This window comes from Ictalurus furcatus, chromosome 15 (assembly GCF_023375685.1).
Source record: "Ictalurus furcatus strain D&B chromosome 15, Billie_1.0, whole genome shotgun sequence".
NCBI lineage: Eukaryota > Metazoa > Chordata > Actinopteri > Siluriformes > Ictaluridae > Ictalurus > Ictalurus furcatus.
In genome coordinates, this window is record NC_071269.1 from 57171 (window position 1) to 83373 (window position 26203).

General features: G+C 37.4%; 2 protein-coding genes across 3 annotated transcripts in view; both read left to right on the plus strand.

The window, feature by feature from the left end:
* Positions 1 to 15511, plus strand: part of fam50a (family with sequence similarity 50 member A) — a 41869-nt gene extending 26358 nt beyond the window's left edge. The window contains exons 9-13 of the mRNA XM_053642845.1: positions 7496 to 7550; positions 8256 to 8304; positions 14578 to 14648; positions 14785 to 14895; positions 15384 to 15511. Coding sequence (XP_053498820.1) covers positions 7496 to 7550; positions 8256 to 8304; positions 14578 to 14648; positions 14785 to 14895; positions 15384 to 15392 — 295 coding nt within the window. The 3' untranslated portion in view covers positions 15393 to 15511. The remainder of the gene's footprint in view (positions 1 to 7495; positions 7551 to 8255; positions 8305 to 14577; positions 14649 to 14784; positions 14896 to 15383) is intronic.
* Positions 15512 to 19118: 3607 nt separating this feature from the next.
* On the plus strand, positions 19119 to 25880 carry si:ch211-207e14.4 (interleukin-17 receptor D). Of its 2 annotated transcripts, none has more exons than XM_053642835.1 (12): positions 19119 to 19415; positions 19846 to 19930; positions 20520 to 21709; positions 21899 to 22017; positions 22217 to 22340; positions 22523 to 22561; positions 22767 to 22912; positions 23202 to 23276; positions 23491 to 23557; positions 24263 to 24409; positions 24587 to 24756; positions 24883 to 25880. In XM_053642835.1, the coding sequence occupies exons 3-12, from the start codon at positions 21556 to 21558 to the stop codon at positions 25369 to 25371; spliced, it is 1530 nt and encodes a 509-aa protein (XP_053498810.1). In that variant the 5' UTR covers positions 19119 to 19415; positions 19846 to 19930; positions 20520 to 21555; the 3' UTR covers positions 25372 to 25880. The 2 variants fall into 2 exon arrangements, with proteins under 2 accessions (XP_053498810.1, XP_053498809.1); XM_053642834.1 differs by having other exon boundaries at positions 21551 to 21709.
* The last annotated feature ends 323 nt before the right edge of the window (positions 25881 to 26203 follow it).

Genomic DNA, 26203 nt, shown 5'->3' on the forward strand with positions numbered 1-26203 from the left:
GCTCTGCTGTGTATGTGACCATTAAAGACTCATTAATTAATGTTCTGCATGCAATGAGTGATTTATATGATACTTGACCTGTATGTTTGGTACTGGTGGCTAATCACATGGATTTCATCATTGCTTGCAGCTATATATACAGTATCTCACAAAAGTGAGTACATCCCTCACATTTTTGTAAATATTTGATTATATCTTTTCATGTGACAACACTGAAGAAATGACACTTTGCTACAATGTAAAGTAGTGAGTGTACAGCTTGTGTAACAGTGTAAATTTGCTGTCCCCTCAAAATAACTCAACACACAGCCATTAATGTCTAAACCGCTGGCAACAAAAGTGAGTACACCCCTAAGTGAAAATGTCCAAATTGGGCCCAATTAGCCATTTTCCCTCCCCGGTGTCATGTGACTTGTTAGTGTTACAAGGTCTCGGGTGTAAATGGTGAGCAGGTGTGTTAAATTTGGTGTCATCGCTCTCACACTCCCTCATACTGGTCACTGGAAGTTCAACATGGCACCTCATGGCAAAGAACTCTCTGAGGATCTGAAAAAAAGAACTGTTGCTCTACATAAAGATGGCCTAGGCTATAAGAAGATTGCCAAGACCCTGACACTGAGCTGCAGCACGGTGGCCAAGACCATACAGCGGTTTAACAGGACAAGTTCCACTCAGAACAGGCCTCGCCATGGTCGACCAAAGAAGTCGAGTGCACGCGTTCAGCGTCATATCCAAAGGTTGTGTGTGGGAAATAGACGTATGAGTGCTGCCAGCATTGCTGCAGAGATTGAAGGGGTGGAGGGTCAGCCTGTCAGTGCTCAGAACATACGCCCCACACTGCATCAAATTGGTCTGTATGGCTGTCGTCCCAGAAGGAAGCCTCTTCTAAAGATGATGCACAAGAAAGCCCACAAACAGTTTGCTGAACACAAGCAGACTAAGGACATGGATTACTGGAACCATGTCCTGTGGTCTGATGAAACCAAGATAAACTTATTTGGTTCAGATGGTGCCAAGCGTGTGTGGTGGCAACCAGGTGAGGAGTACAAAGACAAGTGTGTCTTGCCTACAGTCAAGCATGGTGGTGGGAGTGTCATGGCCTGGGGCTGCATGAGTGCTTCTGGCACTGGGGAGGTACAGTTCATTGAGGGAACCATGAATGCCAACATGTACTGTGACCTACTGAAGCAGAGCATGATCAGTATGCAGTATTCCAGCATGATAACGACCCCAAACACACCTCCAAGATGACCACTGCCTTGCTAAAGAAGCTGAGGTTGAAGGTGATTGACTGGCCAAGCATGTCTCCAGACCTAAACCCTATTGAGCATCTGTGGGGCATCCTCAAACAGAAGGTGGAGGAGCACAAGGTCTCTAACATCCACCAGCTCTGTGATGTCATCATGGAGGAGTGGAAGAGGACTCCAGTAGCAACCTGTGAAGTTCTGGTGAACTCCATGCCCAAGAGCGTTAAGGCAGTGCTGGAGAATAATGGTGGCCACTAGGGCTGCACAATTAATTGAATATCGATCGCGATTATGATTTTGGCTGCCCGCGATTAAATGAACATGATCGACTGCGATATTGACGTTTAAAGTTCGTCCTCCGCTCAGAGAAAACTGCTGCAGATCAAATCAAGCGCTTCCTAAACTTACAGCCAATCAGCATAGAGTGGCGCAGGGATGACATCATTTTGTAGTGCCAAAACCCGGAAATGGAGTTAGCATTTTAGCACTCGAGCGGCTAGCTTCACTTCAGAAATCATGACGCTACAGAGGTTGTCAGGGACATTAAACGTTATCACGCCGAACAGGAAAAAACTTGCAGATAAACGCAGGGCTCTACTGTGCGACCATTTCACTCGCATTTACGACTGAAAGTACTTTGTGCGACTGTGAATAAATATTTATTCACATCGGTGCGGGTGACCTGTTCGGAATTGTATAATACAACCGAAATAAAAACTACAGGAAGTCCAAAATGCATCTACACTGCTCAACAGTTACTTTCACACTGCTTTTCATCTCCGCAGTCCACCGAACATGTGTGGAAATACTGCAGAGAAGCCATTATGATGACAAGAGTAACATCTGCTTCAACTTCCCGATCTCACAACCTGCGACTGTGACCTGCTCGTGTAGACACAGCGGCATCGGGCAGAGTAAATTAATAATAATGCTAATGCTACAAGCTGGGTTTAATTCAAGCTTCTTTATTAAATAATTCCTCACCATAATCAAGAGTAGCAACTGTACAGTCTGTAAACATACAGTATGCTGCTGCTCTCCTACTCTTAACTCTACTAGAGCATTGACTTCATTTAAACTCAGGGTTGCCAGATATCACTGGAAAAGTCAGCTCCAGTTTCCATGTTCTGATTTAATCCCCTGGGGAAATCAATCTAAAAGGAACAACTGATAAAAATAAAACTACTTAAAATGTAAAGACAGAAAAGGTGCTTAGTTATAAATAAATCATTTAATATATAAAAATAGATATTATAATAACTTCATTAAATATAAATAAAATGAGAAATGAAAATGTTTCATTACTATGGGTTGCATTTAATATCAATTCGACATTACGCTTAGTTCACTATTTCATTAGAAAGCTATTAGCCTTTTTCCTAATATGGATCATGTTTGTGTTAGTCTACTTTTAATTAGGACTCTTTATTGTTTAAGATATTTAAAAATAAATATTTTATGCTTGTTTATTTATCAATTAACCAACAGTATTCCTCATTGCTATTGTTTTAATCCAATTAACAGTGACCATGAGCAGAGAGCTTACATTTAACTGTTTATGACAGACCTCCTGATTAAAGTTTAAACAAAAAAATATTGGTATCTGGATCGGTATCGGCTGTAAAAATCCTGATCGGAGTGTCAGTAATGAACACCATTAAACTAAAGCGCTTTGCATCTGACGGGAAAATGAACTCACCCAATCACATCCTATATGAGATTATTCAGATATATACACAATACACAGAGCGGTTCGAGAACTGACTCCAGCCCAGAACCATGACAGTGGAAAATGTCTAATAGTGCAGCTTTAAATATATTAAAGAGGAGCAGACTTCAAACACTGAACATTGAGGTTTATTGTATTTGTTTACAAGGTGGAACAGGTTAACGGTTGTTTTTTGCATATAGTCTGTAAAATTAACTGAAAATATTAAATTTAGTTTATCAGAAGGTAAATTAATTTATGACTCACACTATGTTCCTAAATTCTGTCATCATTGACAAGCTCAAGTTTTCTCATGCTACTTCTGTGTTATTTTGTGGCACATTAATGTTACCATCACTAAAAAAAATAATAATAATAATTAAAAAAAAAAAAAACTCAACTTCAACTGTGCTCCTAAATTTTTGTAATTGTAAAGAAATTGTTACTGTAGAGCCCTGAAACTGGTTCTCACAATCCCCCCACCCAAAAAATGTGGATGAAGATTCATCCACAGAGTAAATCCGTATTATGGAAAATGTTTTAAATCAAGTTTGGAGAAGTAATCGGAAGCTTGGTGATGGTGACGTTGAAGTCGAGCGACCGTGGTGTAGTTCAGTGGTTCCCAAACTGTTCCAGGGCAAGGCCCCCCAAATGGCATTAACATTTGACAGAGGCCCCCCTTTTGCAAGATGTCTTTAAAACATATTAAAAATACAGACTTCTGAATATATCCCCCCCTTTTTTAATGTACATAATGATATAATAATAATAATATAAATAATTATATTAGTTATATATATTTAATTATATTATTGATTGTGTGTTTGTGTGTGTGGTTGTCAGATTGAGAAAGAGAAAACATACATTTATTTTTCACACCAAATTGTTGAGGCCCCTCTGGCGGCCCCCAAGGTGGCTGCGGCCCCCACTTTGAAAACCACTGGTGTAGCTTGTTTATAGCGTATGGTTAGCTGTTTATTTCTGCCAATTGTATTTAGGCTTCAATCTTGATAAATGGTGTTGATTTGTGAAAATTATTTTGATGGACAAAACGTGTTAGCGTTGTAAATTTTTCTTGATCACAGAGCTTTTTTTTTTTTTTTTTCAATAATCCAAAAGCCTATGGGAAAATCCTATTGGGTTTTTGTCGAGGGAACTGGTGTGATGATAACTTCCAGGCTATTGGGTGATTTGTCTGCGTCTCTCCTCCTGTGAACATTATTACCTTTTCTGCATTCACCTGAATTGTTTTCATTTGGTTGCATATCGTTATATTTGATGCATATTTTCATTTGGTTGATGGCATTTCTATTTTTCTTATCCTATATTTTGGATACAATTTTATTTATATTTTGCTTCTATGAGATGATTTACTTTAACCCTCTTACCCCTAAGTTCCCACAGTCTTATGTCCCATAACCCTATATTCCCCAGAGAAACAGCACGCCAACCCTGAGTTCCTGGGCCAAAATCAACATTTTTAGGCCTTGAAACAACTTATGATAATGTATTTGTGTAATATTACTTTGAAAATGAAGCAGTTCAGTGTTTTTACTAAACTTAGAGCACAATTCTTAACTAGAGAAATGACGAAAAAATGCTCGCTAAAATCCTTCTACTCATTTACCATACGAGCATCAGCGTGGTCAATGCCGTTTTAAATAATAAATAAATAAATGCATTTTAGTGCCAAAAGTCAAGTTTCCGGTGATAATCAGACCAGCAGGTAGTGTTTTCACGAATGCACAGGGATGGTCCCGTTATGACTCCAGACCCCTGCAGTGTCAGTCGCACTGGTTGATGCTGAAGAGGAAGACGGATCAGGGTCTGAATCAGGCGTCTCTATCAGTTTCGGTTTCAACATCGCCTGAACTTTCACTGCTGTCACTATCTAGAATCCTCGCTCTGGCCTGTGTAACTGTGTATGTTTTTTCTTTTTTTTCACTGTTTTAGATGTACCCGTGTTCACTGTAGGTGTAACTTCAGCTGGAACACGATTAGCTTTTCGCTTTGGCATTTTTAGTTCACTTCTACTAGTACACCAATATTCACGCTTGGATCTTCATCGTAATGCCGGCGTAATAACGTAATGCCGGCGTAATAACGTAATCACGTCGTGACGTCATGAGGTCATCAACCTTCCGGGTTAAAAAATAATAATTAAATAAGTAAGGAATCATAGCAGAGTAATGCCGGTACACCGGCCTTACGGGGATAACGTTTACATTGTAAAGCCGCTATATCGGCCTTACGGGAATAGATCAAAGACGGGCAAGCCGGATTTTTGGCCATACGGGGTAAGGGAGTTAAGGACCAATCTAATTTCATGCAAAGATTTGTACATTATCAGGAATGTAGCACAACATGGAGGTGAAAGCAGCGGTCTGTTTATTTAGATGTGAAAGTGCAATAAAAATGTTGTCCTTAAAATAATCGTGATAAATAATCGAGATCTCAATATTGATCAAAATAATCGGGATTATCATTTTAGCCATAATCGTGCAGCCCTAGTGGCCACACGAAATATTGACACTTTGGGCCCAATTTGGACATTTTCACTTAGGGGTGTATTCACTTTTGTTGCCAGCGGTTTAGACATTAATGGCTGTGTGTTGAGTTATTTTGAGGGGACAGCAAATTTACACTGTTACACAAACTGTACACTCACTACTTTACATTGTAGCAAAGTGTCATTTCTTCAGTGTTGTCACATGAAAAGATATCATCAAATATTTACAAAAGTGTGAGGGGTGTACTCACTTTTGTGAGATACTGTGTGTGTGTGTGTGTGTGTGTGTGTGTGTGTTTTTTATATATATATATATATATATATATATATGTGTGTATGTATATATATATATATATATATATATATATATATATATATATATATATATATATATATATATATATATGTGTATGTGTGTGTAAATAATATATAAAAAAAAAATAAACCTCTAAGTTTAGCAACCTATTTGAAGGTGAAATTAGAGTCAGGTGTTCTGAATCAATGGGATGAAATTCAGATGTGAGTGAGCGCCCTGTTTTGTTTTTTAAATAACAGGGATCTATCAATGTCTGATCTTCACAACATGTTTGTGGAAGTGTATCATGGCACGAACAGAGGAGATTTTTGAGGACCTCAGAAAAAGAGTTGTTGATGCTCATCAGGCTGTAAAAGGTTACAAACCTGTCTCTAAAAAGTTCGGACTCCACAAATCCACAGTCAGACAGATTGTATAGAAATGGAGGAAATTCTATTTTCCATTACTACCCTTCCCAGGAGTGGTCAAGAAACAAAGATCACTCCAAGAGCAAAATGTGCAATAGTCATTGAGGTCAAAAAGGAACCCAGGGTAACTTGTAAGCAACTAAAGGCCTCTCTCACATTGGTTAATGTTAATGTTCATGAGTCCACCATCAGGAGAACTCTGAACAGCAATGGTGTGCATGGCAGGATTGCAAGGAGAAAGCCACTGCTCTCCAAAAAGGACATTGTTGCCCGTCTGCAGTTTGCTAAAGACCATGTAGACAAGCCAGAATGCTATTGGAAAAATGTTTTGTGGATGGATGAGACCAAAATAAAACTTTTTGGTTTAATTGAAAAGCATTATGTTTGGAGAAAGGAAAACATTGCATTCCAGCATAAGAACCTTATTCCATGTGTGAAACATAGTAGTGGTAGTATCATGGTTTGGGCCTGTTTTGCTGCATCTGGGCCTGGACTGCTTGCCATCATTGATGGAACAATGAAGTATACCAGCAAATTCTGAAGGAAAATGTCAGGACATCTGTCCATGAAGTGAATCTGAAGAGAAAGTGGGTCATGCAGCAAGACAACGAACCTAATCACACAAGTTCTTCTAGCAAAGAACGGTTAAAAAAGAATAAAGTTAATTGAGGAGAGTTGAGGCTGTTCTGTACTGAGGAATGGGCTAAAATTCATCCAAGTCCATGTGCATTACTGATCATCAGTTTTCAGAAACGTTTAGTTGCAGTTATTGCTGCACAAGAGGGTCATATCAGATACTGAAAACAAAGGTTCACATACTTTTGCCACTCACATACGTAATATTGGATTATTTTCCTAGATAAATAAATCACCACATATAATATTTGTGTCGTATTTGTTTAATTGGATTCTCTTTATCTATTTTTAGGAATTTGTGTGAAAATCTGATGTTTTAGTTCATATCTATGCAGAAATGTAGAAAATTCTATATTCACAAACTTTCCAGCACCACTGTATGTAATAATAATAACAACTTGCCCTATACATCGGAAAGCTGTAATTGCCAGCAACAGCTTTGTAACAAAGTTCTAATGTTGGGTATTAATAGTGTCCGAATATATTTTATCATCAGTTTAGGTTTTGTATACATGTCTTTGTTTATGCTTATGAATACATTTTTGTTCATGTCTATACGTACAAAGTAAAAATTTGTTAAATAATACTATGTACATTCTGATTGAATTGTTTTGTGAATCTGTTAATTGATTTTGCATTGTTAAGTAATATCATTGTATTTGTGCCCTACAGGTCTGCTGGAGTGGAGCAGCTCATGTACATTAAGGAGGATTTGATCATCCCTCATGTAAGAGCAGTCAAACACAGAATGAATCCCTAAATAAGGCCCTAATTACACAGTGATGATAAAATCAACTATAAACATTACTAATGAGCCTTTGAGCAGTGTTTTTTTTTTTTTAAATGCTTGATTTTTATAGTTGTGTTTTATTAGAGAGCAGAGAAGGCTGATAATTGTTTGATTGTACAGTATAATGCTTCAATACTATATATTTTTTCCTTTAACCACAGGTATCTGGTTTCTAAATGCACTTTTAAATAACCTTCTGACATCACATGCTTTTTGTTTTTAATCATCCAATAATCCTTGGCACCATCAGCTTGTTCATAAGGTTTTGTAAAGCTGCTTTGTGACAAAGTAAAGTACTTCTGAAATTTGTTCCAATGGTTCAAAAGTTCTAAGAATGTAGCGGAGTTCTTTTTATGCCTCCACCATTGAGTAGTAGAGGCATTATGTTTTAAGGCTGTTCATGCTTCTGTCCGTCCAACTGTCCAGGATTCTTATGATCAAAGATCAAATAAATTTTTTCAAATCCAGTGTTTCTCAAGACAGTTGGATGCAAATAAAATGAATTCTATTGGCATGTTGCACAGGCGACATATTATATGTAATTCATCTGGACAAGATGGCGTACTGATAAGTTCTCAAACCATACAGTATCAGCTTTCAACTTGGAGCTGAATTAGAAAGCTTCTTTTTTTTTTCTTCCAGCACCACAGCTTCTATGACTTCATTGTGACAAAAGCTAGAGGCAAAAGTGGTAAGCATACTTCTGATATTTTTAACACCTAAGTATGTCTGACTATTTGAGTCATTCTGCCAATTTAAAACCAGTATTTCAATGCATATAAATTTGTCTTCATGGCTTATGTGTATGTATGGAGAGTGAGAGGGAGTGATTGTGTGCACAGTGGTGCTTGAAAGTTTGTGAACCCTTTAGAATTTTCTATATATCTGCATAAATATGACCTAAAACATCAGATTTTCACACATTTTGGTCTCATCTGTCCACAAAGCATTTTTTGTGCAGATAGGGTTCACTAATCGTAGGGTTGGCGGTTCGATTCCCGGCCCACATGACTCCACATGCCAAAGTGTCCTTGGGCAAGACACTGAACCGCAAGTTGCTCCCGATGGCAAGTTAGCGCCTTGGTTTAAAAAAGTGCTATATAAGTGCAGACCACTTACCATGTTCTCCAATATCCTTCTGGCTTGTCCATGTAATCTTTAGCAAACTGCAGACAGGCAGCAGTGTTCTATGTGGAGAGCAGTGGCTTTCTCCTTGCAACCCTGCCATTCACACCACTGTTGTTCAGTGTTCTCCTGATGGTGGACTCATGAACATTAACATTAGCCAATGTGAGAGAGGCCTTTAGTTGCTTACAAGTTACCCTGGGTTCCTTTGTGACCTCGCAGACTATTACACCTAGGGCTGCACGATTACGGCCAAAATGATGATCGTGATTATTTTTGATCAATATTTAGATCACGATTATTCATTGATTTTAGGGACAACATATTTTTTATTGCACTTTCACATTTAAATAAACAGACCGCTGCTTTCACCTCCATGTTGTGCTACATTCCTGCTAATGTACAAATCTTTGCATCAAATTAGACTGATCCTTTCACCTCGACACTAGCGTTCATTCCGCCGGCGGAATGGAAAACGACTTATCGGACATTTTCAATTAGTATAAATAAATGAATTATTGTATCATTGCTGTTCTGGTACAAGATTAATCAGGACACTGGTGGCTTTCTGTGTGTGCAGTTTCATGACTCTGTGCTTAACTGCTAGTGAGCAGGGGGATGGGAAAGGGGCGGAGTTTGAACTTCCTGCTGGGCAAACAATTCACATCTCTCCATGAAAGCATTGAGACAGAGATAAATCGGATAGCAGGAGTAAAGCTTTTTTGATAGTAAAACACCGTATACAACTGCCACAATAAAATTATAACATTTAACCCAAGATCGGACTTGTATAAGCGTTAACTACCTTACATTACCTACATAGACGAAAATCCAGTTCGCTCGCGGTTTTATAAATCATGCACATTTCCATCGGTATAAAGTCCATCAGCTTTATTGAAGAAAACAAACGCAAAGTTCCATATTTAGTCACAAATGTCCTCTTCAAAATGAATTAAGTGTTTTAATATCCCACTCCTCTGGAATTTAGTAATTAGCCATAAACTGAACTGAGACACCATCTAAAAAAAGCTAATCTGCTTTGGCTATGCTGAACAATCTGCCTCCTAAATTATAATCTTGCAGTCTAACTTGATTGACACCCACTTGGACCGATTGTAGATACTTCTAGCTTCCAAACAAGCCCAAACTCGACATGATTGACCACTCAGAGGCTGAGAAAATCAAACGCGTATTCAGCACAACCAAACCTTTCACGCGTGCGTCTTGAGCTGTGTGTCAGCGGTACAGGCCAATCAGCACAGCGCTACAGGGCCGTGCAGAGAAACTACAGGAAATGGCAGCTCCCTCTAGGGGTCTTCCTGCAAAAAATTTATACAGCAGGTTTTTGCATGTTTGGCAGTTTTTTCTGATCACTAGTTTTCTACTGCTTTTCGCTCAGCATGCGATTTATCGGCGTCTTATAGCGGCGGCGTGCTCCCGAAAAAACCTGAATGCGTCACAGCTTCTGGAGCAGTTATTTCCGAGTGGCTCTTCTTTTTTTGGAGGAGGACTATGTGGATTGAGTTGAGGGGCTCTATCTACCCCCCCAAAAGAAGTCAGAGGAGAGGGGTCAGTCGTGTCTATCATTTGAGCCATTTGGAGAGCAAGTGCTCCTTCACCTGGGGCTCTGGCACTATTTTTAATAAACATTATATTTTATAAGTATGTTTCAGACTTTTTTTTGTGTGTGAAATTATACATTGTGTAACAGAGTTCATGCTACTGCCATTTGTTTTCATTTTGTGCCATTTGGAGAGGTTTGGTGCCATTTGGAGAGGTTATTTTGTGCCTTTTAAAAAAATGTTTGCTATTTCTAGAAGTCTGCAGTATTTAAAGGCTTTGTGCCATTTTTTATAAGCTTTGTGCCATTTAGAGAGGTTTGATGTCATTTAGAGACATTTGGTGCCATTTGGAGAGGTTTTGTGCCATTTTGCAGAGGTTTTTACCTGTGTTTGGATAACCTTACACACAATTTTAGTGGTTAAAGATAACTTCCTCATATTTTGGTGTTCATGGACAAGTACTTGGGGCATCTTTGAGACCAGGAATGGGGTTGATATCAACATTTGCTGTGAAGATATAACATTTATGTTAAAAGTAAATATTTTTTTTTAAAAAAATAATTAAATAATAATAAAATTCTGAATATATTGCCCCAGGTAGGCTAGGTCAAAGATGAAATGCTTGAAATAACTGCTTATTCTTAAAGTCTTAACCCTCTTACCCCTAAGTTCCCACAGTATTATGTCCCATAACCCTATATTCCCCAGAGAAACAGCACGCCAACCCTGAGTTCCTGGGCCAAAATCAACATTTAATTTGAACATTTTTAGGCCTTGAAACAACTTATAATAATGTATTTGTGTAATATTACTTTGAAAATGAAGCAGTTCAGTGTTTTTACTAAACTTAGAGCACAATTCTTAACGAGAGAAATGACGAAAAAATGCTCGCTAAAATCCTTCTACTCATTTAGAAGTACCATACGAGCATCAGCGTGGTCAATGCCTTTGAATAAATTCAAGTAAATAATAAATAAATAAATGCATTTTAGCGCCAAAAGTCAAGTTTCCGGTGATAATCAGACCAGCAGGTAGTGTTTTCACGAATGCACAGAGATGGTCCCGTTATGACTCCAGACCCCTGCAGTGTCAGTCGCACTGGTTGATACTGAAGAGGAAGACGGATCAGGGTCTGAATCAGGAGAGTTTGCGTCTCTATCAGTTTCGGTTTCAACATCGCCTGAACTTTCACTGCTGTCACGATCTAGAATCCTCGCTGTCGCCTGTGTAACTGTGTATGTTTTCTTTTTTTTTTTTCACTGTTTTAGATGTACCCGTGTTCACTGTAGGTGTAACTTCAGCTGGAACACGATTAGCTTTTCGTTTTGGCATTTTTAGTTCACTTCTACTAGTACACCAATATTCACGCTTGGATCTTATCGTAATGCCGGCGTAATAACGTAATCACGTCGTGACGTCATGAGGTCATCAACCTTCCGGGTTAAAAAATAATAATTAAATAAGTAAGGAATCATAGCAGAGTAATGCCGGTACACCGGCCTTACGGGGATAACGTTTACATTGTAAAGCTGCTATATCGGCCTTACGGGGATTTGGCATAGACGACCAAGCCGGTATATCGTCCTTACGGGAATAGATCAAAGACGGGCAAGCCGGTTTTTCGGCCATACGGGGTAAGAGGGTTAAGTGTCTATTTTATATGAGCCATCAACCACTACTGTGGTGTGTGAGATCACAAAACAAATCAATGCTGAGCACAGGTACCCCCAAAACAGACAAAAATGCCATTTTCTGGCTACCGGTAAAAGAGGTTAAAGTGCATCATCACGTAGAAGCAAAATATAAATAAAATTGTACCCAATATATAGGATAAGAAAAATAAAAATGCCATCAACCAAATGAAAATATGCATCAAATATAACAATATGCAACCAAATGAAAACAATTCAGGTGAATGCAGAAAAGGCATTAACAGTGTTTAAAGGAGGAGAGACGCAGACAGATCACCCAATAGAGAGGTGCAGGGATGATGTCATTTTGTACTGGAACCCGGAAGTTATCATCACGCCGGTTCCCTCCACAAAAACCCAATAGGATTTTCACATAGACTTTTGGATTATTGCAAAAGATAAGCTCTGTGACAAAAGTTTACAATAACAACACGTTTTGTCCATCAAGATCATTTTCAAGTTTGAAGCCTAAATACAATCTACAAAAATAAAAAGCTAACCATATACTTGAAACGAACTAAACCACGGTCGACAAGCTTCCGACAAACTTTTCCAAACTTGATTTGAAACATTTTCCATAATACGGATTTCCTCTGTGGATGAATCTTCATCCATTTTTTTTGGGAATTGTGCACAGCACACCTGAACCAGTTTATTTGCAGTTTTTTCCTGTTCGACGTGATGACATTTAATGTCCCCGACAACGTCTGTAGTTCCAGTTAGCAACTGTCTTTTTCAAAACACGTAAAAGCTTTAAAAACTCACAAGTGGGATACTACTGGTGTATTTTATGTCGTAGAACAAAACGTGAAAATATTTTGAGCTTTTGTTCAACACAGACTTTATTTCAGGGTTTTAACCAAAATCCCATTAAAAAAAAAAAAGCCCTCTGACTTCAGGACAATGGAACTGAAAGGGTTAAAATGCTAACTCGTTTCCGTGTTTTGGCGTACAAAATGACATCATCCCTGCACCACTCTATGGTGATTGGCTGTAAGTTTAGGAAGTGCATGATTTGATATGCAGCAGAGTTTTCTATGAGCAGAGGACAAACTTTAATCATCAATATCCCAGTCAATCATGTTCATGTAATCGTGGGCAATCAAAATCGAGATCAATATTCAATTAATTGTGTAGCCCAAAGTGCACCTCTGTTGCTCTTGGTGTGATCTTTGTAGATTGGTGGAATCCAAACTCTTTAGAGATGGTTTTTCAACCTTTTCCAGCCTAATGATCAACAACTAATCCCATGATACACTTCCAAAAACATGTGTTGTGACTATCAGACTTTGATAGATCGCTGTTCTTTAAATAAAACGGGGTGCTCACTTACACCTCATTGTCATCCCATTGACTGAAAACACTTGACTCTAATTTCACATTCAAATGAACTGCTAATTCTAGAGTTTCACATACTTTTGCCACTCACAGATGTATAATATTGGATCATTTCCCTCAATAAATAAATGACAAAGTATGATATTTTTGTCATTTGTTTAATTTGGTTCTCTTTATTATTTATCTTTACTTTTAAGACGTGCATGTAAAGCTGATGTTTTCAGTCATATTTATGCAGATTATATTTTTAAGGGTTCACAAACTTTCAAGCGTGTGTGTAATGTAATATGTAATATATATATATATATATATATATATATATATATATATATATATATATATATATATATAAATATTAGATCGATAAGATGTTCACATCAGAATGAGGAGAAAAGTGCGACCTCTGTGACTTTGATTGTGGTACTAGAAGGGCTGGTTTTAGTATTTCAGAAAGTGCTGATCTGGGATTTTCACACACAACAGTCTCTAGCATTTACACAGAATGGTGCGAAAAACAAAAAACATTGACTGAGTAACAGGTCTGTGGGTGGAAATGCCTTGTTTATAAGAGAGGTCAGGTGACCATAGCCAAATTAATTTGAGCTGCCAGGAAGGATATAGTAACTCAAATAATCACGCTTTACAACCACAGTGGGTTTCACTCCTGTCAGACAAGAACAGGAATCCAAGGCTATCATGGGCACAGGCTCACCCAAACTGGACAGTTGAAGAGCATTGACCATCACCTGTTCTTTTTCTAGTATTCAACTGTCCAGTTTCAGTGATTCTGTGCACATGATAGCCTCAGTTTCTTGTTCTTGGCTGACAGTTACCTGATGTGTTCTTCTGCAGTTGTAGCCAATCCAACTCAATATTTGATGTTTTTTGTGTTTGTTCTAAGATGCTTTTCTGCTCGCCAAGATTGTAGAGTGCTTATTTGAGTCAGCTCAGACCAGTCTGGTCATTCTCCTCTGATCTCACTCAACAAGCTGTTTCAGCCTGGATACCCTCCATACACAGGATTTTTTTTGTTTTTCACACCATTCTGTGTAAACTCTAGAGACTGTTGTGTGTGAAAATCCCAGGAGATTTTCTGAAATACTCAAACCAGCCCTTCTGGTACCAACATCCATGCCACAATCGAAGTCACAGAGATCACATTTTTCCCTGTACTGATGTTTGATGTGAACTGAAGCACTTGACCTGTATCAATTTTAATGCTAAGAACAAATTTGTGTCTTAATCCAGGACCACTTTTCAGTTTTGATGTTCATGACGATATCCGATTGGTAAATGATGCTACAGTTGAGAAAGATGAGGTAAAGGCATGGTGTGATCTAAACATTAAATCCAATAAACATTCCTCATTAGGAAAGAACAGTTCACATAAATCTGTTTGACATGGAATCTTGTCCACAGATGTTAATTTGTGTGTGTGTGTGTGTGTGTTTAAAGTCTCATGCAGGAAAAGTGGTTCTGAGGAGCTGGTATGAAAAAAACAAACACATATTTCCTGCCAGCCGCTGGGAACCTTATGATCCTGAAAAAAAATGGGACAAATACACGGTAAATATAAGTTTTGTGCTTTTTGCAGTTTAAAATGCATTCGCATGCACTTTTTTATGGCAGATTCAAAGATCCATAACATTTTTATGACTTTGGTTCCTAATTGACTAATAGCAATATAAATACACACCTTGTACACCAGCAGTCAGGATCCTTTTCAGCTGGCAGAGCCATAAAAACCCAAAAAAGTTTTATATTTTTCTTTAAAGACCCAGAGAAAGGTTAACACATTTTCTGACGTTTTTATGTCTTCTTATTATTAGTCAGTGTCTTTTACTATTATTGCATAATTATCAAAAGTGGTAATGTAATAAAGGCCAGTAATAACCGGTCACTAATGTGTAGTCCGTGTATAATTTAATGTAATTGTTATACATTGTATGTTATTTACATAAGCTAAAAGTTATGTTTTAATTTCATCATGTTAGTGATGTTTCATTAAACTGTAATCACTATATTAAGACATATTTTCTTCCTCCCTTTTTTAGATCCGATGAGGTGGTGCTTCTAGGAAATGCATACATTCTGATAATTCCACATTCTGTGAATTCTGTTTTCTTGCACATAAATATGACCTAAAACATTATAATAAAAAAATAAAAGTAGATAAAGAGAACCCAGTTAAACAAATTATACTTGTTCATTTATTTATTGAATATCTGTGAGTGGCAAAAGTATATGAACCTTTGCTTTCAGTATCTGGTGTGATCCCCTTGTGCATCATTAACTGCAACTGAATGTTTCCGGTAACTGTTGATCAGTCCTGCGCATTGGCTTGGAGGAATTTTAGGTCATTCCTCAGTACAGAACAGCTTCAACTCTGGGATGTTGGTGGATTTTTTCATGGGAAACAATCTTTCCAGCCTAACAAAAAACTTCAGAGACAGAGGGTTTGTAGATGTCAAAAAGTAATTAAACCTTATTGAAACAATAAAGTGAGACAGTCTGCAGAAAGTCTGAATTATACACACACACACACAAGCCTTTATATACTTTTCTCAAATAGTAATCTTATCTGTAGGTGGGGTATTAATCTCTTCTTTCTAAAAACAAACCAATCTCCATCGCCTTAATTATGTATATATGATATCTTAAATTTGTGGCGCATGCTTTTTTCAGTTGGATTTTCTTAAAGGTTTCATCAGGACAGGGTTTTTACCTTTATAAATTGATACTTATACATTAATGATTTTCTGGCTTTAGTCCCAGCCTGGTACACTTCATCCTGGAAGTCTGATCTGTTATTTTGACACTGGTTTGCAAGCATTTAAAGGGCTTTGATTGGAAACACGGTTTTGGTGAATGTCAAATTGCTAATTTATTGCCATAGAGTGAAGTTGTTGTAGACAAAATACAAGGTTCTTCTAACTCCGCTTGCACAGGAAATACACAGGAGATGCAGAAAAACACCTGCTGTGCAGTAAAACATAGAAGTGTTCTAGCTCAGAACACACTTGGAATATAACTCGATTAAAAAGTGTTCTATGGTTTTAGATTATGCATCTGAATGTTAATTATACATATTATGTTTAAGTAATAATTCTAAATGTTGGTTATGTAAGGGTCCACTCACTGGTCCAATGACGTGGTAGAAGGATTCCTGCGTGTTCCTGTCTTTTTGAAGTGATGTGAATACATTTAGATTATTAAATTTGTCTTTCCATTTCTGTTTGACTCTCTCTTGAATTAAATCTGACTCCAATTGTAAAAACCTCAATGTTGTATTTGTTTCCTAGGTATTTGTAGATCACAGGTCTGTAAATACTTTAGATTTTTTACATTTGATTAATTCTAGTTTATTCTATAGTTTAAATTGTGCTCGTTTATCCGGGTTCCATGTCGCTCAGAGTCTCGCACCGGTCGTGTACGCGGATCTCACCGTCACAAACTCACCAGTCCTGGTCATTAGCCAGCGGTAATTGAGTAATACTATTTAGATGGCTGCCCCATGCTTGGCCTTTTCTAAAAAGTACCTTGTTTAGTTCCCTTAGATAGTAACACTTAATTATAGTAACGTTATTTCTAGCCAGAGAAAATGTACAGAGATAGAGCAATAATATCAGAGTTACAATTAGCTTTATATAATCATGCCATAGTTTCCTATTTACACTTAAATAGGAAAATATTACAATAATCAGAGGTTTAGACTTCATCCTATTAGGCTTGGTCCATCAACTTTGTTGTCCTAAACGGGAATTCCATATCGAGCCTGTACACACTGAGTACACTTAAAGCCAAGTCGTTAGCCTGGACTCTAAAATCTCAGTTGGTGTGCCCCAATGCTCCACCTAAACCTGGATTTTAGCCCGTACTAACCTGCTCGCAGATTTGCGGTAACAAGGACTTAACTTAATCTACTAGAGACAATCATTTCAGAAGAAGTCAGAATTTAACCAAGTCTAATAATTTATTTAACCATTTATTTATGAACACATCCAAATCCAATAATACTATTAATAAGAAGAAAAAAGAATTACATTCAGCATTACATTAGTCAATTTCAAAACATAAAGTCAAAACTTGTATCCTCTTCAGGGTCATGGGAAACCTGGAGCGTATCCCAGGGAGCATGGGGCACAAGGCGGGGTACAACCGGAGGAAAACTCTGCACACACAGCCATGGTGGGAATTGAACGCTGACCCTGAAGGTGTGAGGCAAACATACTAACTTCTAAGCCACCGTGCTCCCTTAGTCAACATCTTATTCATCTTATCTTATTCATCTTAATTGTGTTTAAGGTGAGCTTGACATAGAGAGAGAGAAGGAAACAATATAGTGAGGATCTCCTAGTCTCCACTCAGCATGATGTGCTAATTCAGATGGCGATGCTAATTCTGTGAGAGAGAGATCGAGTGTTTGTTCTCGTAGGAGTCCTTTGTCCTCAGTGTAGTTCTCTCCAGGCATCTCAATACCAGCCTTAAAGTTTTACATATTGATTTATTTTATTAACATCTCCAAATGTTAGTTAAACATACTGATCACACTTTATCAATATATTCTATAGTTTCCTCACAATAACTTCTTGCTTCAGGTCCTTTCACAACATTTCTATTGGATTAAGGTCAGGACATTGACTTGGCCATTTCAAAACATTAACCTCATTCTTCTTTAATCATTCTTGCTGCATGACCCACTTTCTCTTGAGATTCATTTCATGGACGAATGTCCTGACATTCTCCTTTAGAAGTTGCTGGTATAATTCAGAATTCATTGTTCCATCAATGATGGCAAGCACTCCTGGTCCAGATGCAGCATAAGAGGCCAAACCATGATACTACCTTGTTTCACACATGGGATAAGGTTCTTATACTGGAATTCAGTGCAGTGTTTTCCTTTCAACAAACATAACACTTTTCATTTTAAACCAAAAAGCTCTCATCGTCCACAAAACATTTTTCTAATAGCCTTCTGGCTTGTCTTAGTAAATGAAGTCTTTAGTAAATGAAGACAGGCAGCAACAACATTGTTCAGTGTTCTCCTGATGGTGGACTCATGAACATTAACATTGTCCAATGTGAGAGAGGCCTTTAGTTGCTTAGGAGTTACCCTGGGTTCCTTTGTGACTTCACAGACTATTACTATTATGTCTTGCTCTTGGAGTGATCTTTGTTGGTTGACCACTCCTGGGGATGGTAACAATGCTCTTGAATTTCCTCCATTTGTAGATAATCTGTCTGACTGTGTATTGGTGGAGGCCAAACTCCTATAGAGATCATTTTGTAACCTTTTCCAGCCTGAGGATCATCAACAAATCTTTTTCTGAGGTCCTCAGAAATCTCATTTGTTCTTACCATGACACACTTCTAGACATGTGTTGTGAAGATCAGACTGTTATAGATCCCTGTTCTTGAAATAAAACAGGGAGCTCACTCACACCTGATTGTCATCCCATTGACTGAAAACACCTGACTCTAACTTCACCTTCAAATTAACTGCAATTATTTATGCAGAGATGGAAAATTCTTAATGGTTCACAAACCACTGTATATAATGTTATTATATTATGTTACTTAACGATATAATGTATTTTCTCATATAATATCACTTCACTATCAGCCAGCAAATAAAGTTGTCTTTTATTTCACAAAAGCCCTTTGCAATATTGTGTTTGCAGATTTGTGTTCCAGGTCAGCACAAGTGTATATTTTGCCACACTGCAGAGCAAATGTTCGACAAGAACTGCTTGTATAACAAGAAATACCTGGACTGTGGGTAAACGCCTTTTACCTTAGGCTACCACTCCTCCAACCCCTGTTGTTGTGTTCTAAAGAATGCTCTCGTTGACGTTCTTTCTTTTTTTATGCTGACACTTTTGTGTACTTATTCAGCGTCTTTTTCTGTTTTTATTCTAAAACAAGTTCTCTGTCCTAAAAGACCAAAGAAATAATCAAGGGGAACACAGGATAGAATGTGGCAAGACAAATCATCTCTGCTCTTGTTGATTATTGTATTTATGATAGGCCAGGGGTTCCAGACATCTTTCAGACCTCAGAACTGTACACTGCAGTGTGTTTGCCAGGTAAGATACGGGTCTAAAATATTTTGGTAGGTTAATCTGTGTCTTAATCTGTGCAGTTCTTAGCACTGAATGTAGCAACATCTATCAAAATTAAATGTTGTGTTACCTATTTAATTTTAGATATTTTTAGTCATATTTTGTGTATCTGTAATCCTCACAATAATCTGTCAAGTGGTAGCTGGCAAGTAGTAAATTCATCTCATGTCTCCTATATAAGGAGAATTAGTGGCCCCTTCTAGAACATGAAGGTGGCATGCTTGATTAGTTATTCACGTTTTTGTAGGTTTACATAAATAATATTTATCTTGTATAAATATTAAAATGTACTTTTGCTCAGTGATACCACCTGCAGCTGTAACTCAATGGCCTACTATTAGCAGGCTTTTGTATTTTAATAAGATTCACATTTATCATGGTTTCATTACTTCAGGGATCCCCAGGATGTGAGTATTGCAGAATCAGCAAAGGTGATGTTGAAACTACACTTGGAGTCACCTCTGCTGGTCTCTTTGCACGTAAGTTGGACACATCTGAAACACTCTTAATGAAATGCTTCCAGACCAGCACTATTCTGTAAGAAGAAGCAGTGAGAAGTGTAGCATTTGTATCATGCAGTTCAAGCAGAAGGATATCATGAACATAGGAACATAATTTTCCCCTTGGTGTAGTAGAAGGCTAAAAGCTACAGTATGTCCACCTTGATAAACTATTAACTATGAGAAAAAATATAGATAACTTTAGTTTACTAATTCTGGCTGGGGTTACGGGGAGGGGGCGGGGGGTGTTGTTTTTTGTACAAGAATAGGGTACTTGGCAATCTCCTCTAAATAAACTCAGCAAAAATAGAAACCTCACTTTTTCAGGTGACTGTATTTTAAAGATTATTTTGTAAAATCCAAATAAGCTTTACAGATCCTTATTGGAAAGGGTTTAAACAATGTTTTTCAGCTTGTTCAATGAACCATAAACAATTATTGCACATTATTTCACCTGTGGAACAGTCCTTAAGACACTAACAGTTTACAAGCCGTACACAATTAAGGTCACAGTTACAATAAGTTAGGACACTAAAGAGACCTTTCTACTGACTCTGAAAAACACCAGAAGAAAGATGCCTAGGGTTCCTGCTCACCTGCGTGAACATGCCATAGACCTGCTGCAGGGAGGCATGAGGACTGCAGATGTGTCCAGAGCAATAAACTGCAATGTCTGTAATGTAAGACGTCTGAGACGGTGCTACAGAGAGACAGGAAGGACAGCTGATCGTCCTCGCAGTGGAAAATTACATGTAACCATGTGTCCTCCCGAGATGTGTTCGAGAACTTGCAAATGCCTTGGTGGAAGAGTGGGGTAACATCTCACAGCAAGAACTGACCAATCCATGTGGAGTCCACATCCACTGTGCAGTCCATGAGGATGAGATGCACTGTAGTGCTTAAAGCAGCTGGAGAACACCAGATACTGACTGTTACTTTTAATATTGACCCCCCCTTTGTTCAGGGATTCATTTATTCCATTTCTGTTCTTCAAATGTCTGTGAAACTTGTTCAGTTTATTTTTCAGTTGTTGAATGTTTTTATATTAATACAAATATTTACACATATTAAGAAATTTGCTGGGGGAAAAAAGCAGTTGAATGTTAGACGTTTATTTTTTTTTGCTGAGTGTATATTTAGCTGTTCCATTAAGGTACAGGGATAGCAGTTCAAAACCAGGTTTCTTTTACAGGCATGGAAAGCTTGTATATGTCTGAAATATAAAGGAGACACTTAATTCCAGACATATAAAAGCACAAAAAAAGAAAGTGTTTTGGATAAAAGTGTAGATATTCATTTATCAAAGTAATATAGAGCCAGAGACACTAGGGGTATAAATCCATTGGCTCCAGACATTTTATAAATTTTTTGCAGATTGACATTTTGATTTCCTTTTTCATGATGCATAACTTACCCTTTAGAAATACCAGGAAGTGTGCACATAAAAGTCTGGAAAATTAAAAGGCTTTTTTTTCATAAGGTAAATGCAAGAATATTGAAAAAAGTAGTGGGCTGTAGGTGTAGCCTGTTTCTGTATATGCAACCTGTAGACCATTGTTGTATATTTTCCTGCAGTGCTGACACTTTGCTTTGGGCCAGGTTGTATGCCATGGCTGTGTCATTCTTTTTTAGGTCTGCAGAATCCTGAGATCTGCCAGCATTATGTGCATGCTCCACAGAATGTCACCATTGAGTTTATGGAAAGTCAGAATCCTAAGTATGATACTGTTGTTGTGTCTTGGAGGCCTAGCCAATACGGTAATAATAAAAGGCAGCCTATCCTTAAATTGGCACTTACTTTAAATATTTCTAAATGCTTAAATATTATGTTTAATTGTTTGACTTCATGAAATGTTTATCTGTTCATGCTATTAATAGTTAGGAAATAAAATTCTATAATTATTCAAAAATTTTCTCTGTTTCTGCTTTTTTGTCAATGTGCTGCAGGTATTGTTTTTTTGCGTGGTTTCCTAGTTTCCCTCCAGACTTTAGGTGGCACTCAGATCACATGTCAGCTCTTCCTCCTTCATAACAATATGTCACTCTCCGCTGTGCATGCTCAAAGGGTACAGCAATACCTGCCTGTCTTGAGCCAAATAAACTGATGAAATGGATTTGTCTAGTAATTGTGCATAACAATAAAACTTTTAGATGTGTGCCTTGATCTTTAAAATGTTTAAAAAAAAAAAAAAAGTTATACACTATTGTTTATATGTAATATTTTTGAGAACTACTTTATGCATTTTTGCCCCTCTTTTTGTGCAGGTGTATTACTCCGATCCTTTCACAGATCTCTCTCTGGGTACCCAGTACGCTGTGACTGTGATGGCCCTTCCAGTTCCTGAGATCTGGGACAAATTTTATCATAGCAAATTGTTCTTCACACGCTGTATGTGTTCTTGCACCTAGTTATTTACTGTCTGTTTAAACATGATATCGTCAATATACAAGCCTATCAAGATTGACAAAAACTAATACGTTACATAATTTTCTTGCCACTTATATATAAAACATTATTATACTGGCTAGAATAAATAATAAATTACTCACCTTTAGTCCACCTCTCTACAGCGTGTCCTGAGAAAAATGGCTTGGAGCACTGCAAAACAGGTAATTAAGTATATCATTTTAAAAAAAAATTTTTTTACTGCTTCTAGATATTTTTAGTTTTAGGTAAGTCAGTGCTTCTTGTTTATATTTTTGCTCCTTGCTTGAACATTGTTTTTTCAAATTTTAGAAAAGTGTAGTTCATACTGAATGCAGAGTTTCATTGAGCATTATGTAACTTGTTTGTATTTCCTGTCTCTCTTTAAAGACTGGTATCCCAGATATCTAGAAGTCCACAAGGACAACAAGGATATTGCTGTGACTTTTAACTTGGCACCTAAGGATTTGGAAATCAATCGCTATTTATTATCATGCTATGGAGGGGGCTCACGCAGCTTTGAAATTATTCAACCAGTAATTATTTTAATACCAGATCATTCATTCTTGATGAACACACTGAAAAAATTTAAACACATTTGTTTACAACACAAAATAATCTTATGTATTTTGTAATTAAATGCAAAAAGGTAATGCAATAAAAATAAATTTATATGAACCTACTGTCAGTAGGCTCTTAAAATATCTGGAACTATTATCAAAAAATATTTTCATTATTCTCACTGTAAATGAATATATACAACACTGCATCCAGTTGTTCTGCTTTAATGCAGAGTAATGGATTTTGTTGTGGTTCACCTCTTAGGACTTCACTGTAAACAGCACTTATCATACATACCGTTTGCTCAATCTCCACACAGAGACCAACTACACTTGTGAGGTGAGTCTTAAGCGAAGTCAATGAAAGTCACACACCTGTCTTTTTATATTTCTCTCCTAAAGGACTGTTACATTTTTCTCACTAGTCACATAGGTCTTGCTGTAAGCCTAGTATGTATTACGGTATATTCCGAACTCCTCTGTAACCCTGACAGTAAGTGTGTTGTGTTGTATCTTTAATAAACAGCTATACATTAAAATGTATTTTTGTTTAGATTGCAGCAGATATTGTGGATGCTGTTAGGAAAACTTTCTTTGTTCAAGTACAGCACAATGTAAAAGGTAAACTTTTTCTCTGTACATACACTGGCCACTTTAATAGGAACACCTATACCAAACAGTTGCAGGTTGGAAAAACGTATCTGTATCCTGTTCTTGGCTGACAGGAGTGGACCTTGATGTGGTCTTCCACCGTTGGTAGCCAGTTCGAGGTGTTGTGCCTTGTGCCTGAGATGCTCTTCTAGCATAACCTTCCTGTCCGCTCAAATCAGCCTGGCTATTCTCCTCTGACCTCTCTCATCAACAAGGTGTTTCCACCTGCAGAACTTCTGCTCACTGGATGTTTTTTGTTATGTAAATATCCCATAGATCAACAGTTTATGAAATACTGAAACCAACCTGCCTGGCACCAACAACCATGCCATTGTCAAAGTCACTGAGATCACATTTCCCCATTTGCATGTTTGTATGAATATTAATTGAAGCTCTTGCCTTTAAACTCTGCATGATTTTATGCATTGTGCTACTGCCACACGATTGACTGATTGGATAATTGCATAAATGTGCAGATGTACCAGTGTTCCTAATAAAATGGCTGGTGAGTATGTTATTGCTGAAATTATGTTGGTTCAACATTCAGTTTTATAATTACCATCCATCATATATCATTACAATTTGCCCTTGCTCTAATACACTGTAAGTGAAAATATAGACTGTAATGCAGAAAGATACTGAATTCCATTATGTTTCCTGCCTTTTACTCCCCAGAGCCTTTAACTTTACACAAGGAGGTTGTCTCTTTAGCAGTACTCTTCTCTGTGGGTGTTCTACTAGCAGCCTCCTTAACTTTCATCTTTGCTATTCACTGGCAGAAAAAACAGAAGAAAAAGTCAGCAAAGACTGAGATTCCATCAGGTTAACAATTATTATTATTATTATTATTATTATTATTATTATTATTATTATTTTCCAGTACTGCAAAATTAATCATCCTTTACTTAGAAGTAATGTGTCTGTAGAATTAACTCATAGTTATTGTGCATAATGCCCCTTCAGTCTTCCTCTAACCTACTCAATAATTATTTTTCTCAGACATAACTGAGGAATATTATGATGACTATACAGAGCATCAGTTTCTACCAGTAGCCAACAAGCCCAATCCTCCGCGACTCCTGATTTGCTACTCAAGCAGTGACGGTTCTGCCCATGTAAAGGTTGTCTTGCAATTGGCAACGTTTGTGCAAAAGCATATGGCTACTGAGGTAAAAACAGTGTTAAACCAGTTAAAGTATCTTATAACATTTGAAACGTTAAGAAGTAGTAGAATTATGTGTTTGATGTATATGTATGTTTTCATGATAGAGTGATCATGTTAATTTACCCGTCAGGTACATTTGGATATGTGGGATGCCTTAAGTATGACCGAGGAGGGAGATTTGGGGTGGTATTGCAGGAAGATAAAGGAGAGTGACTTTGTGCTCGTCATCTGCTCCAAGAGTCTCAACAAGAGACAGCATAAACACAGAGAAGAAGAAGTGGACCAAAAGACAAATACCTCTTTAGCCATTATAGCCATAATTGGAGAAGAGATATTACGTGCCAAATCTCTAGGTCAGGACCTCTCCAAATACATGACTGCCATTTTTGAGTATTCAAAGAAGTCAGACATCCCCACCATGTTAAGTTTGGCCTCTCATTATACTCTTCCAAAGGATTTGCCACTGCTCTTCTCTCATCTCCATGGAGTGGCTTTACAGAAGCCTGGAGGTTACCTACTGATAGAAAACATCTCACAGAATGGCTACTCTAAGCTCCCAGCTGGTGCAGCATTACTACTTGCTATTGAAGACGCACGGATACTGATCTCTGGTTTGTAACCATCTGGAAAGATAATTGAAGATCTGGGCATAACAAAACTACTTGAGATAATCGGACACAAGACCCAATTCTGACCTGCTTATCGTGTAGGTTTTTCTATTCAAATCAACCAAAGAAGTTGTAAGCCTATCTGCACCTTAAAGGTTATGGGGGTTAAATATTGCCAAGACAGTATTGCTGAGAGAGACACTTCATGTTTGACAAACTGTGGGTATGCCAAACAGATGATGGTTATAGACGGTTATAGAGCTTAATACCTGCGGCTTCTTTTAAGTTATTTTTTAGATTAATCGGATGGGGTGGGGCAAACTTTCAGTAGCATTTTTTTTGTTTATTGAAAGTAAAATCCACCAACCGAGTGTTACAAATATAAACTTCAAAATAAAACTTTACACAACTGTTTGTCCAAAACAGAAAAGAACCCAACACACACACCCCAGAACATATATTATTAATTTAGGACTGTAGTTTAATTCGGTGCTTTTTGTGTATCCATAAAAATAATGCATAAATTCTATAAAAAATAATATCCGTATTATATATAAAATTTATTTTATAGTATTTATGCATTATTTTTTATGGATGCACAAAAAGCACAGAATTAAACTCCAGTCCTAAATGAATAATAAAACACTTTCACTGCACCGTGTGTTTCTGTTACTCGCTGTCTTTAGACATATTTTATTTTTGATCATAGTGTTTTAATGAGACATTACAGATCTTACTCGCTACACTCTGTATCAGCGCGTCTACACTGCGCGTGATCAGCAACGCGGCCTCGTTACTAACACATCACTTCCGTTATAATAAACTACAGAATTTACACTGCAG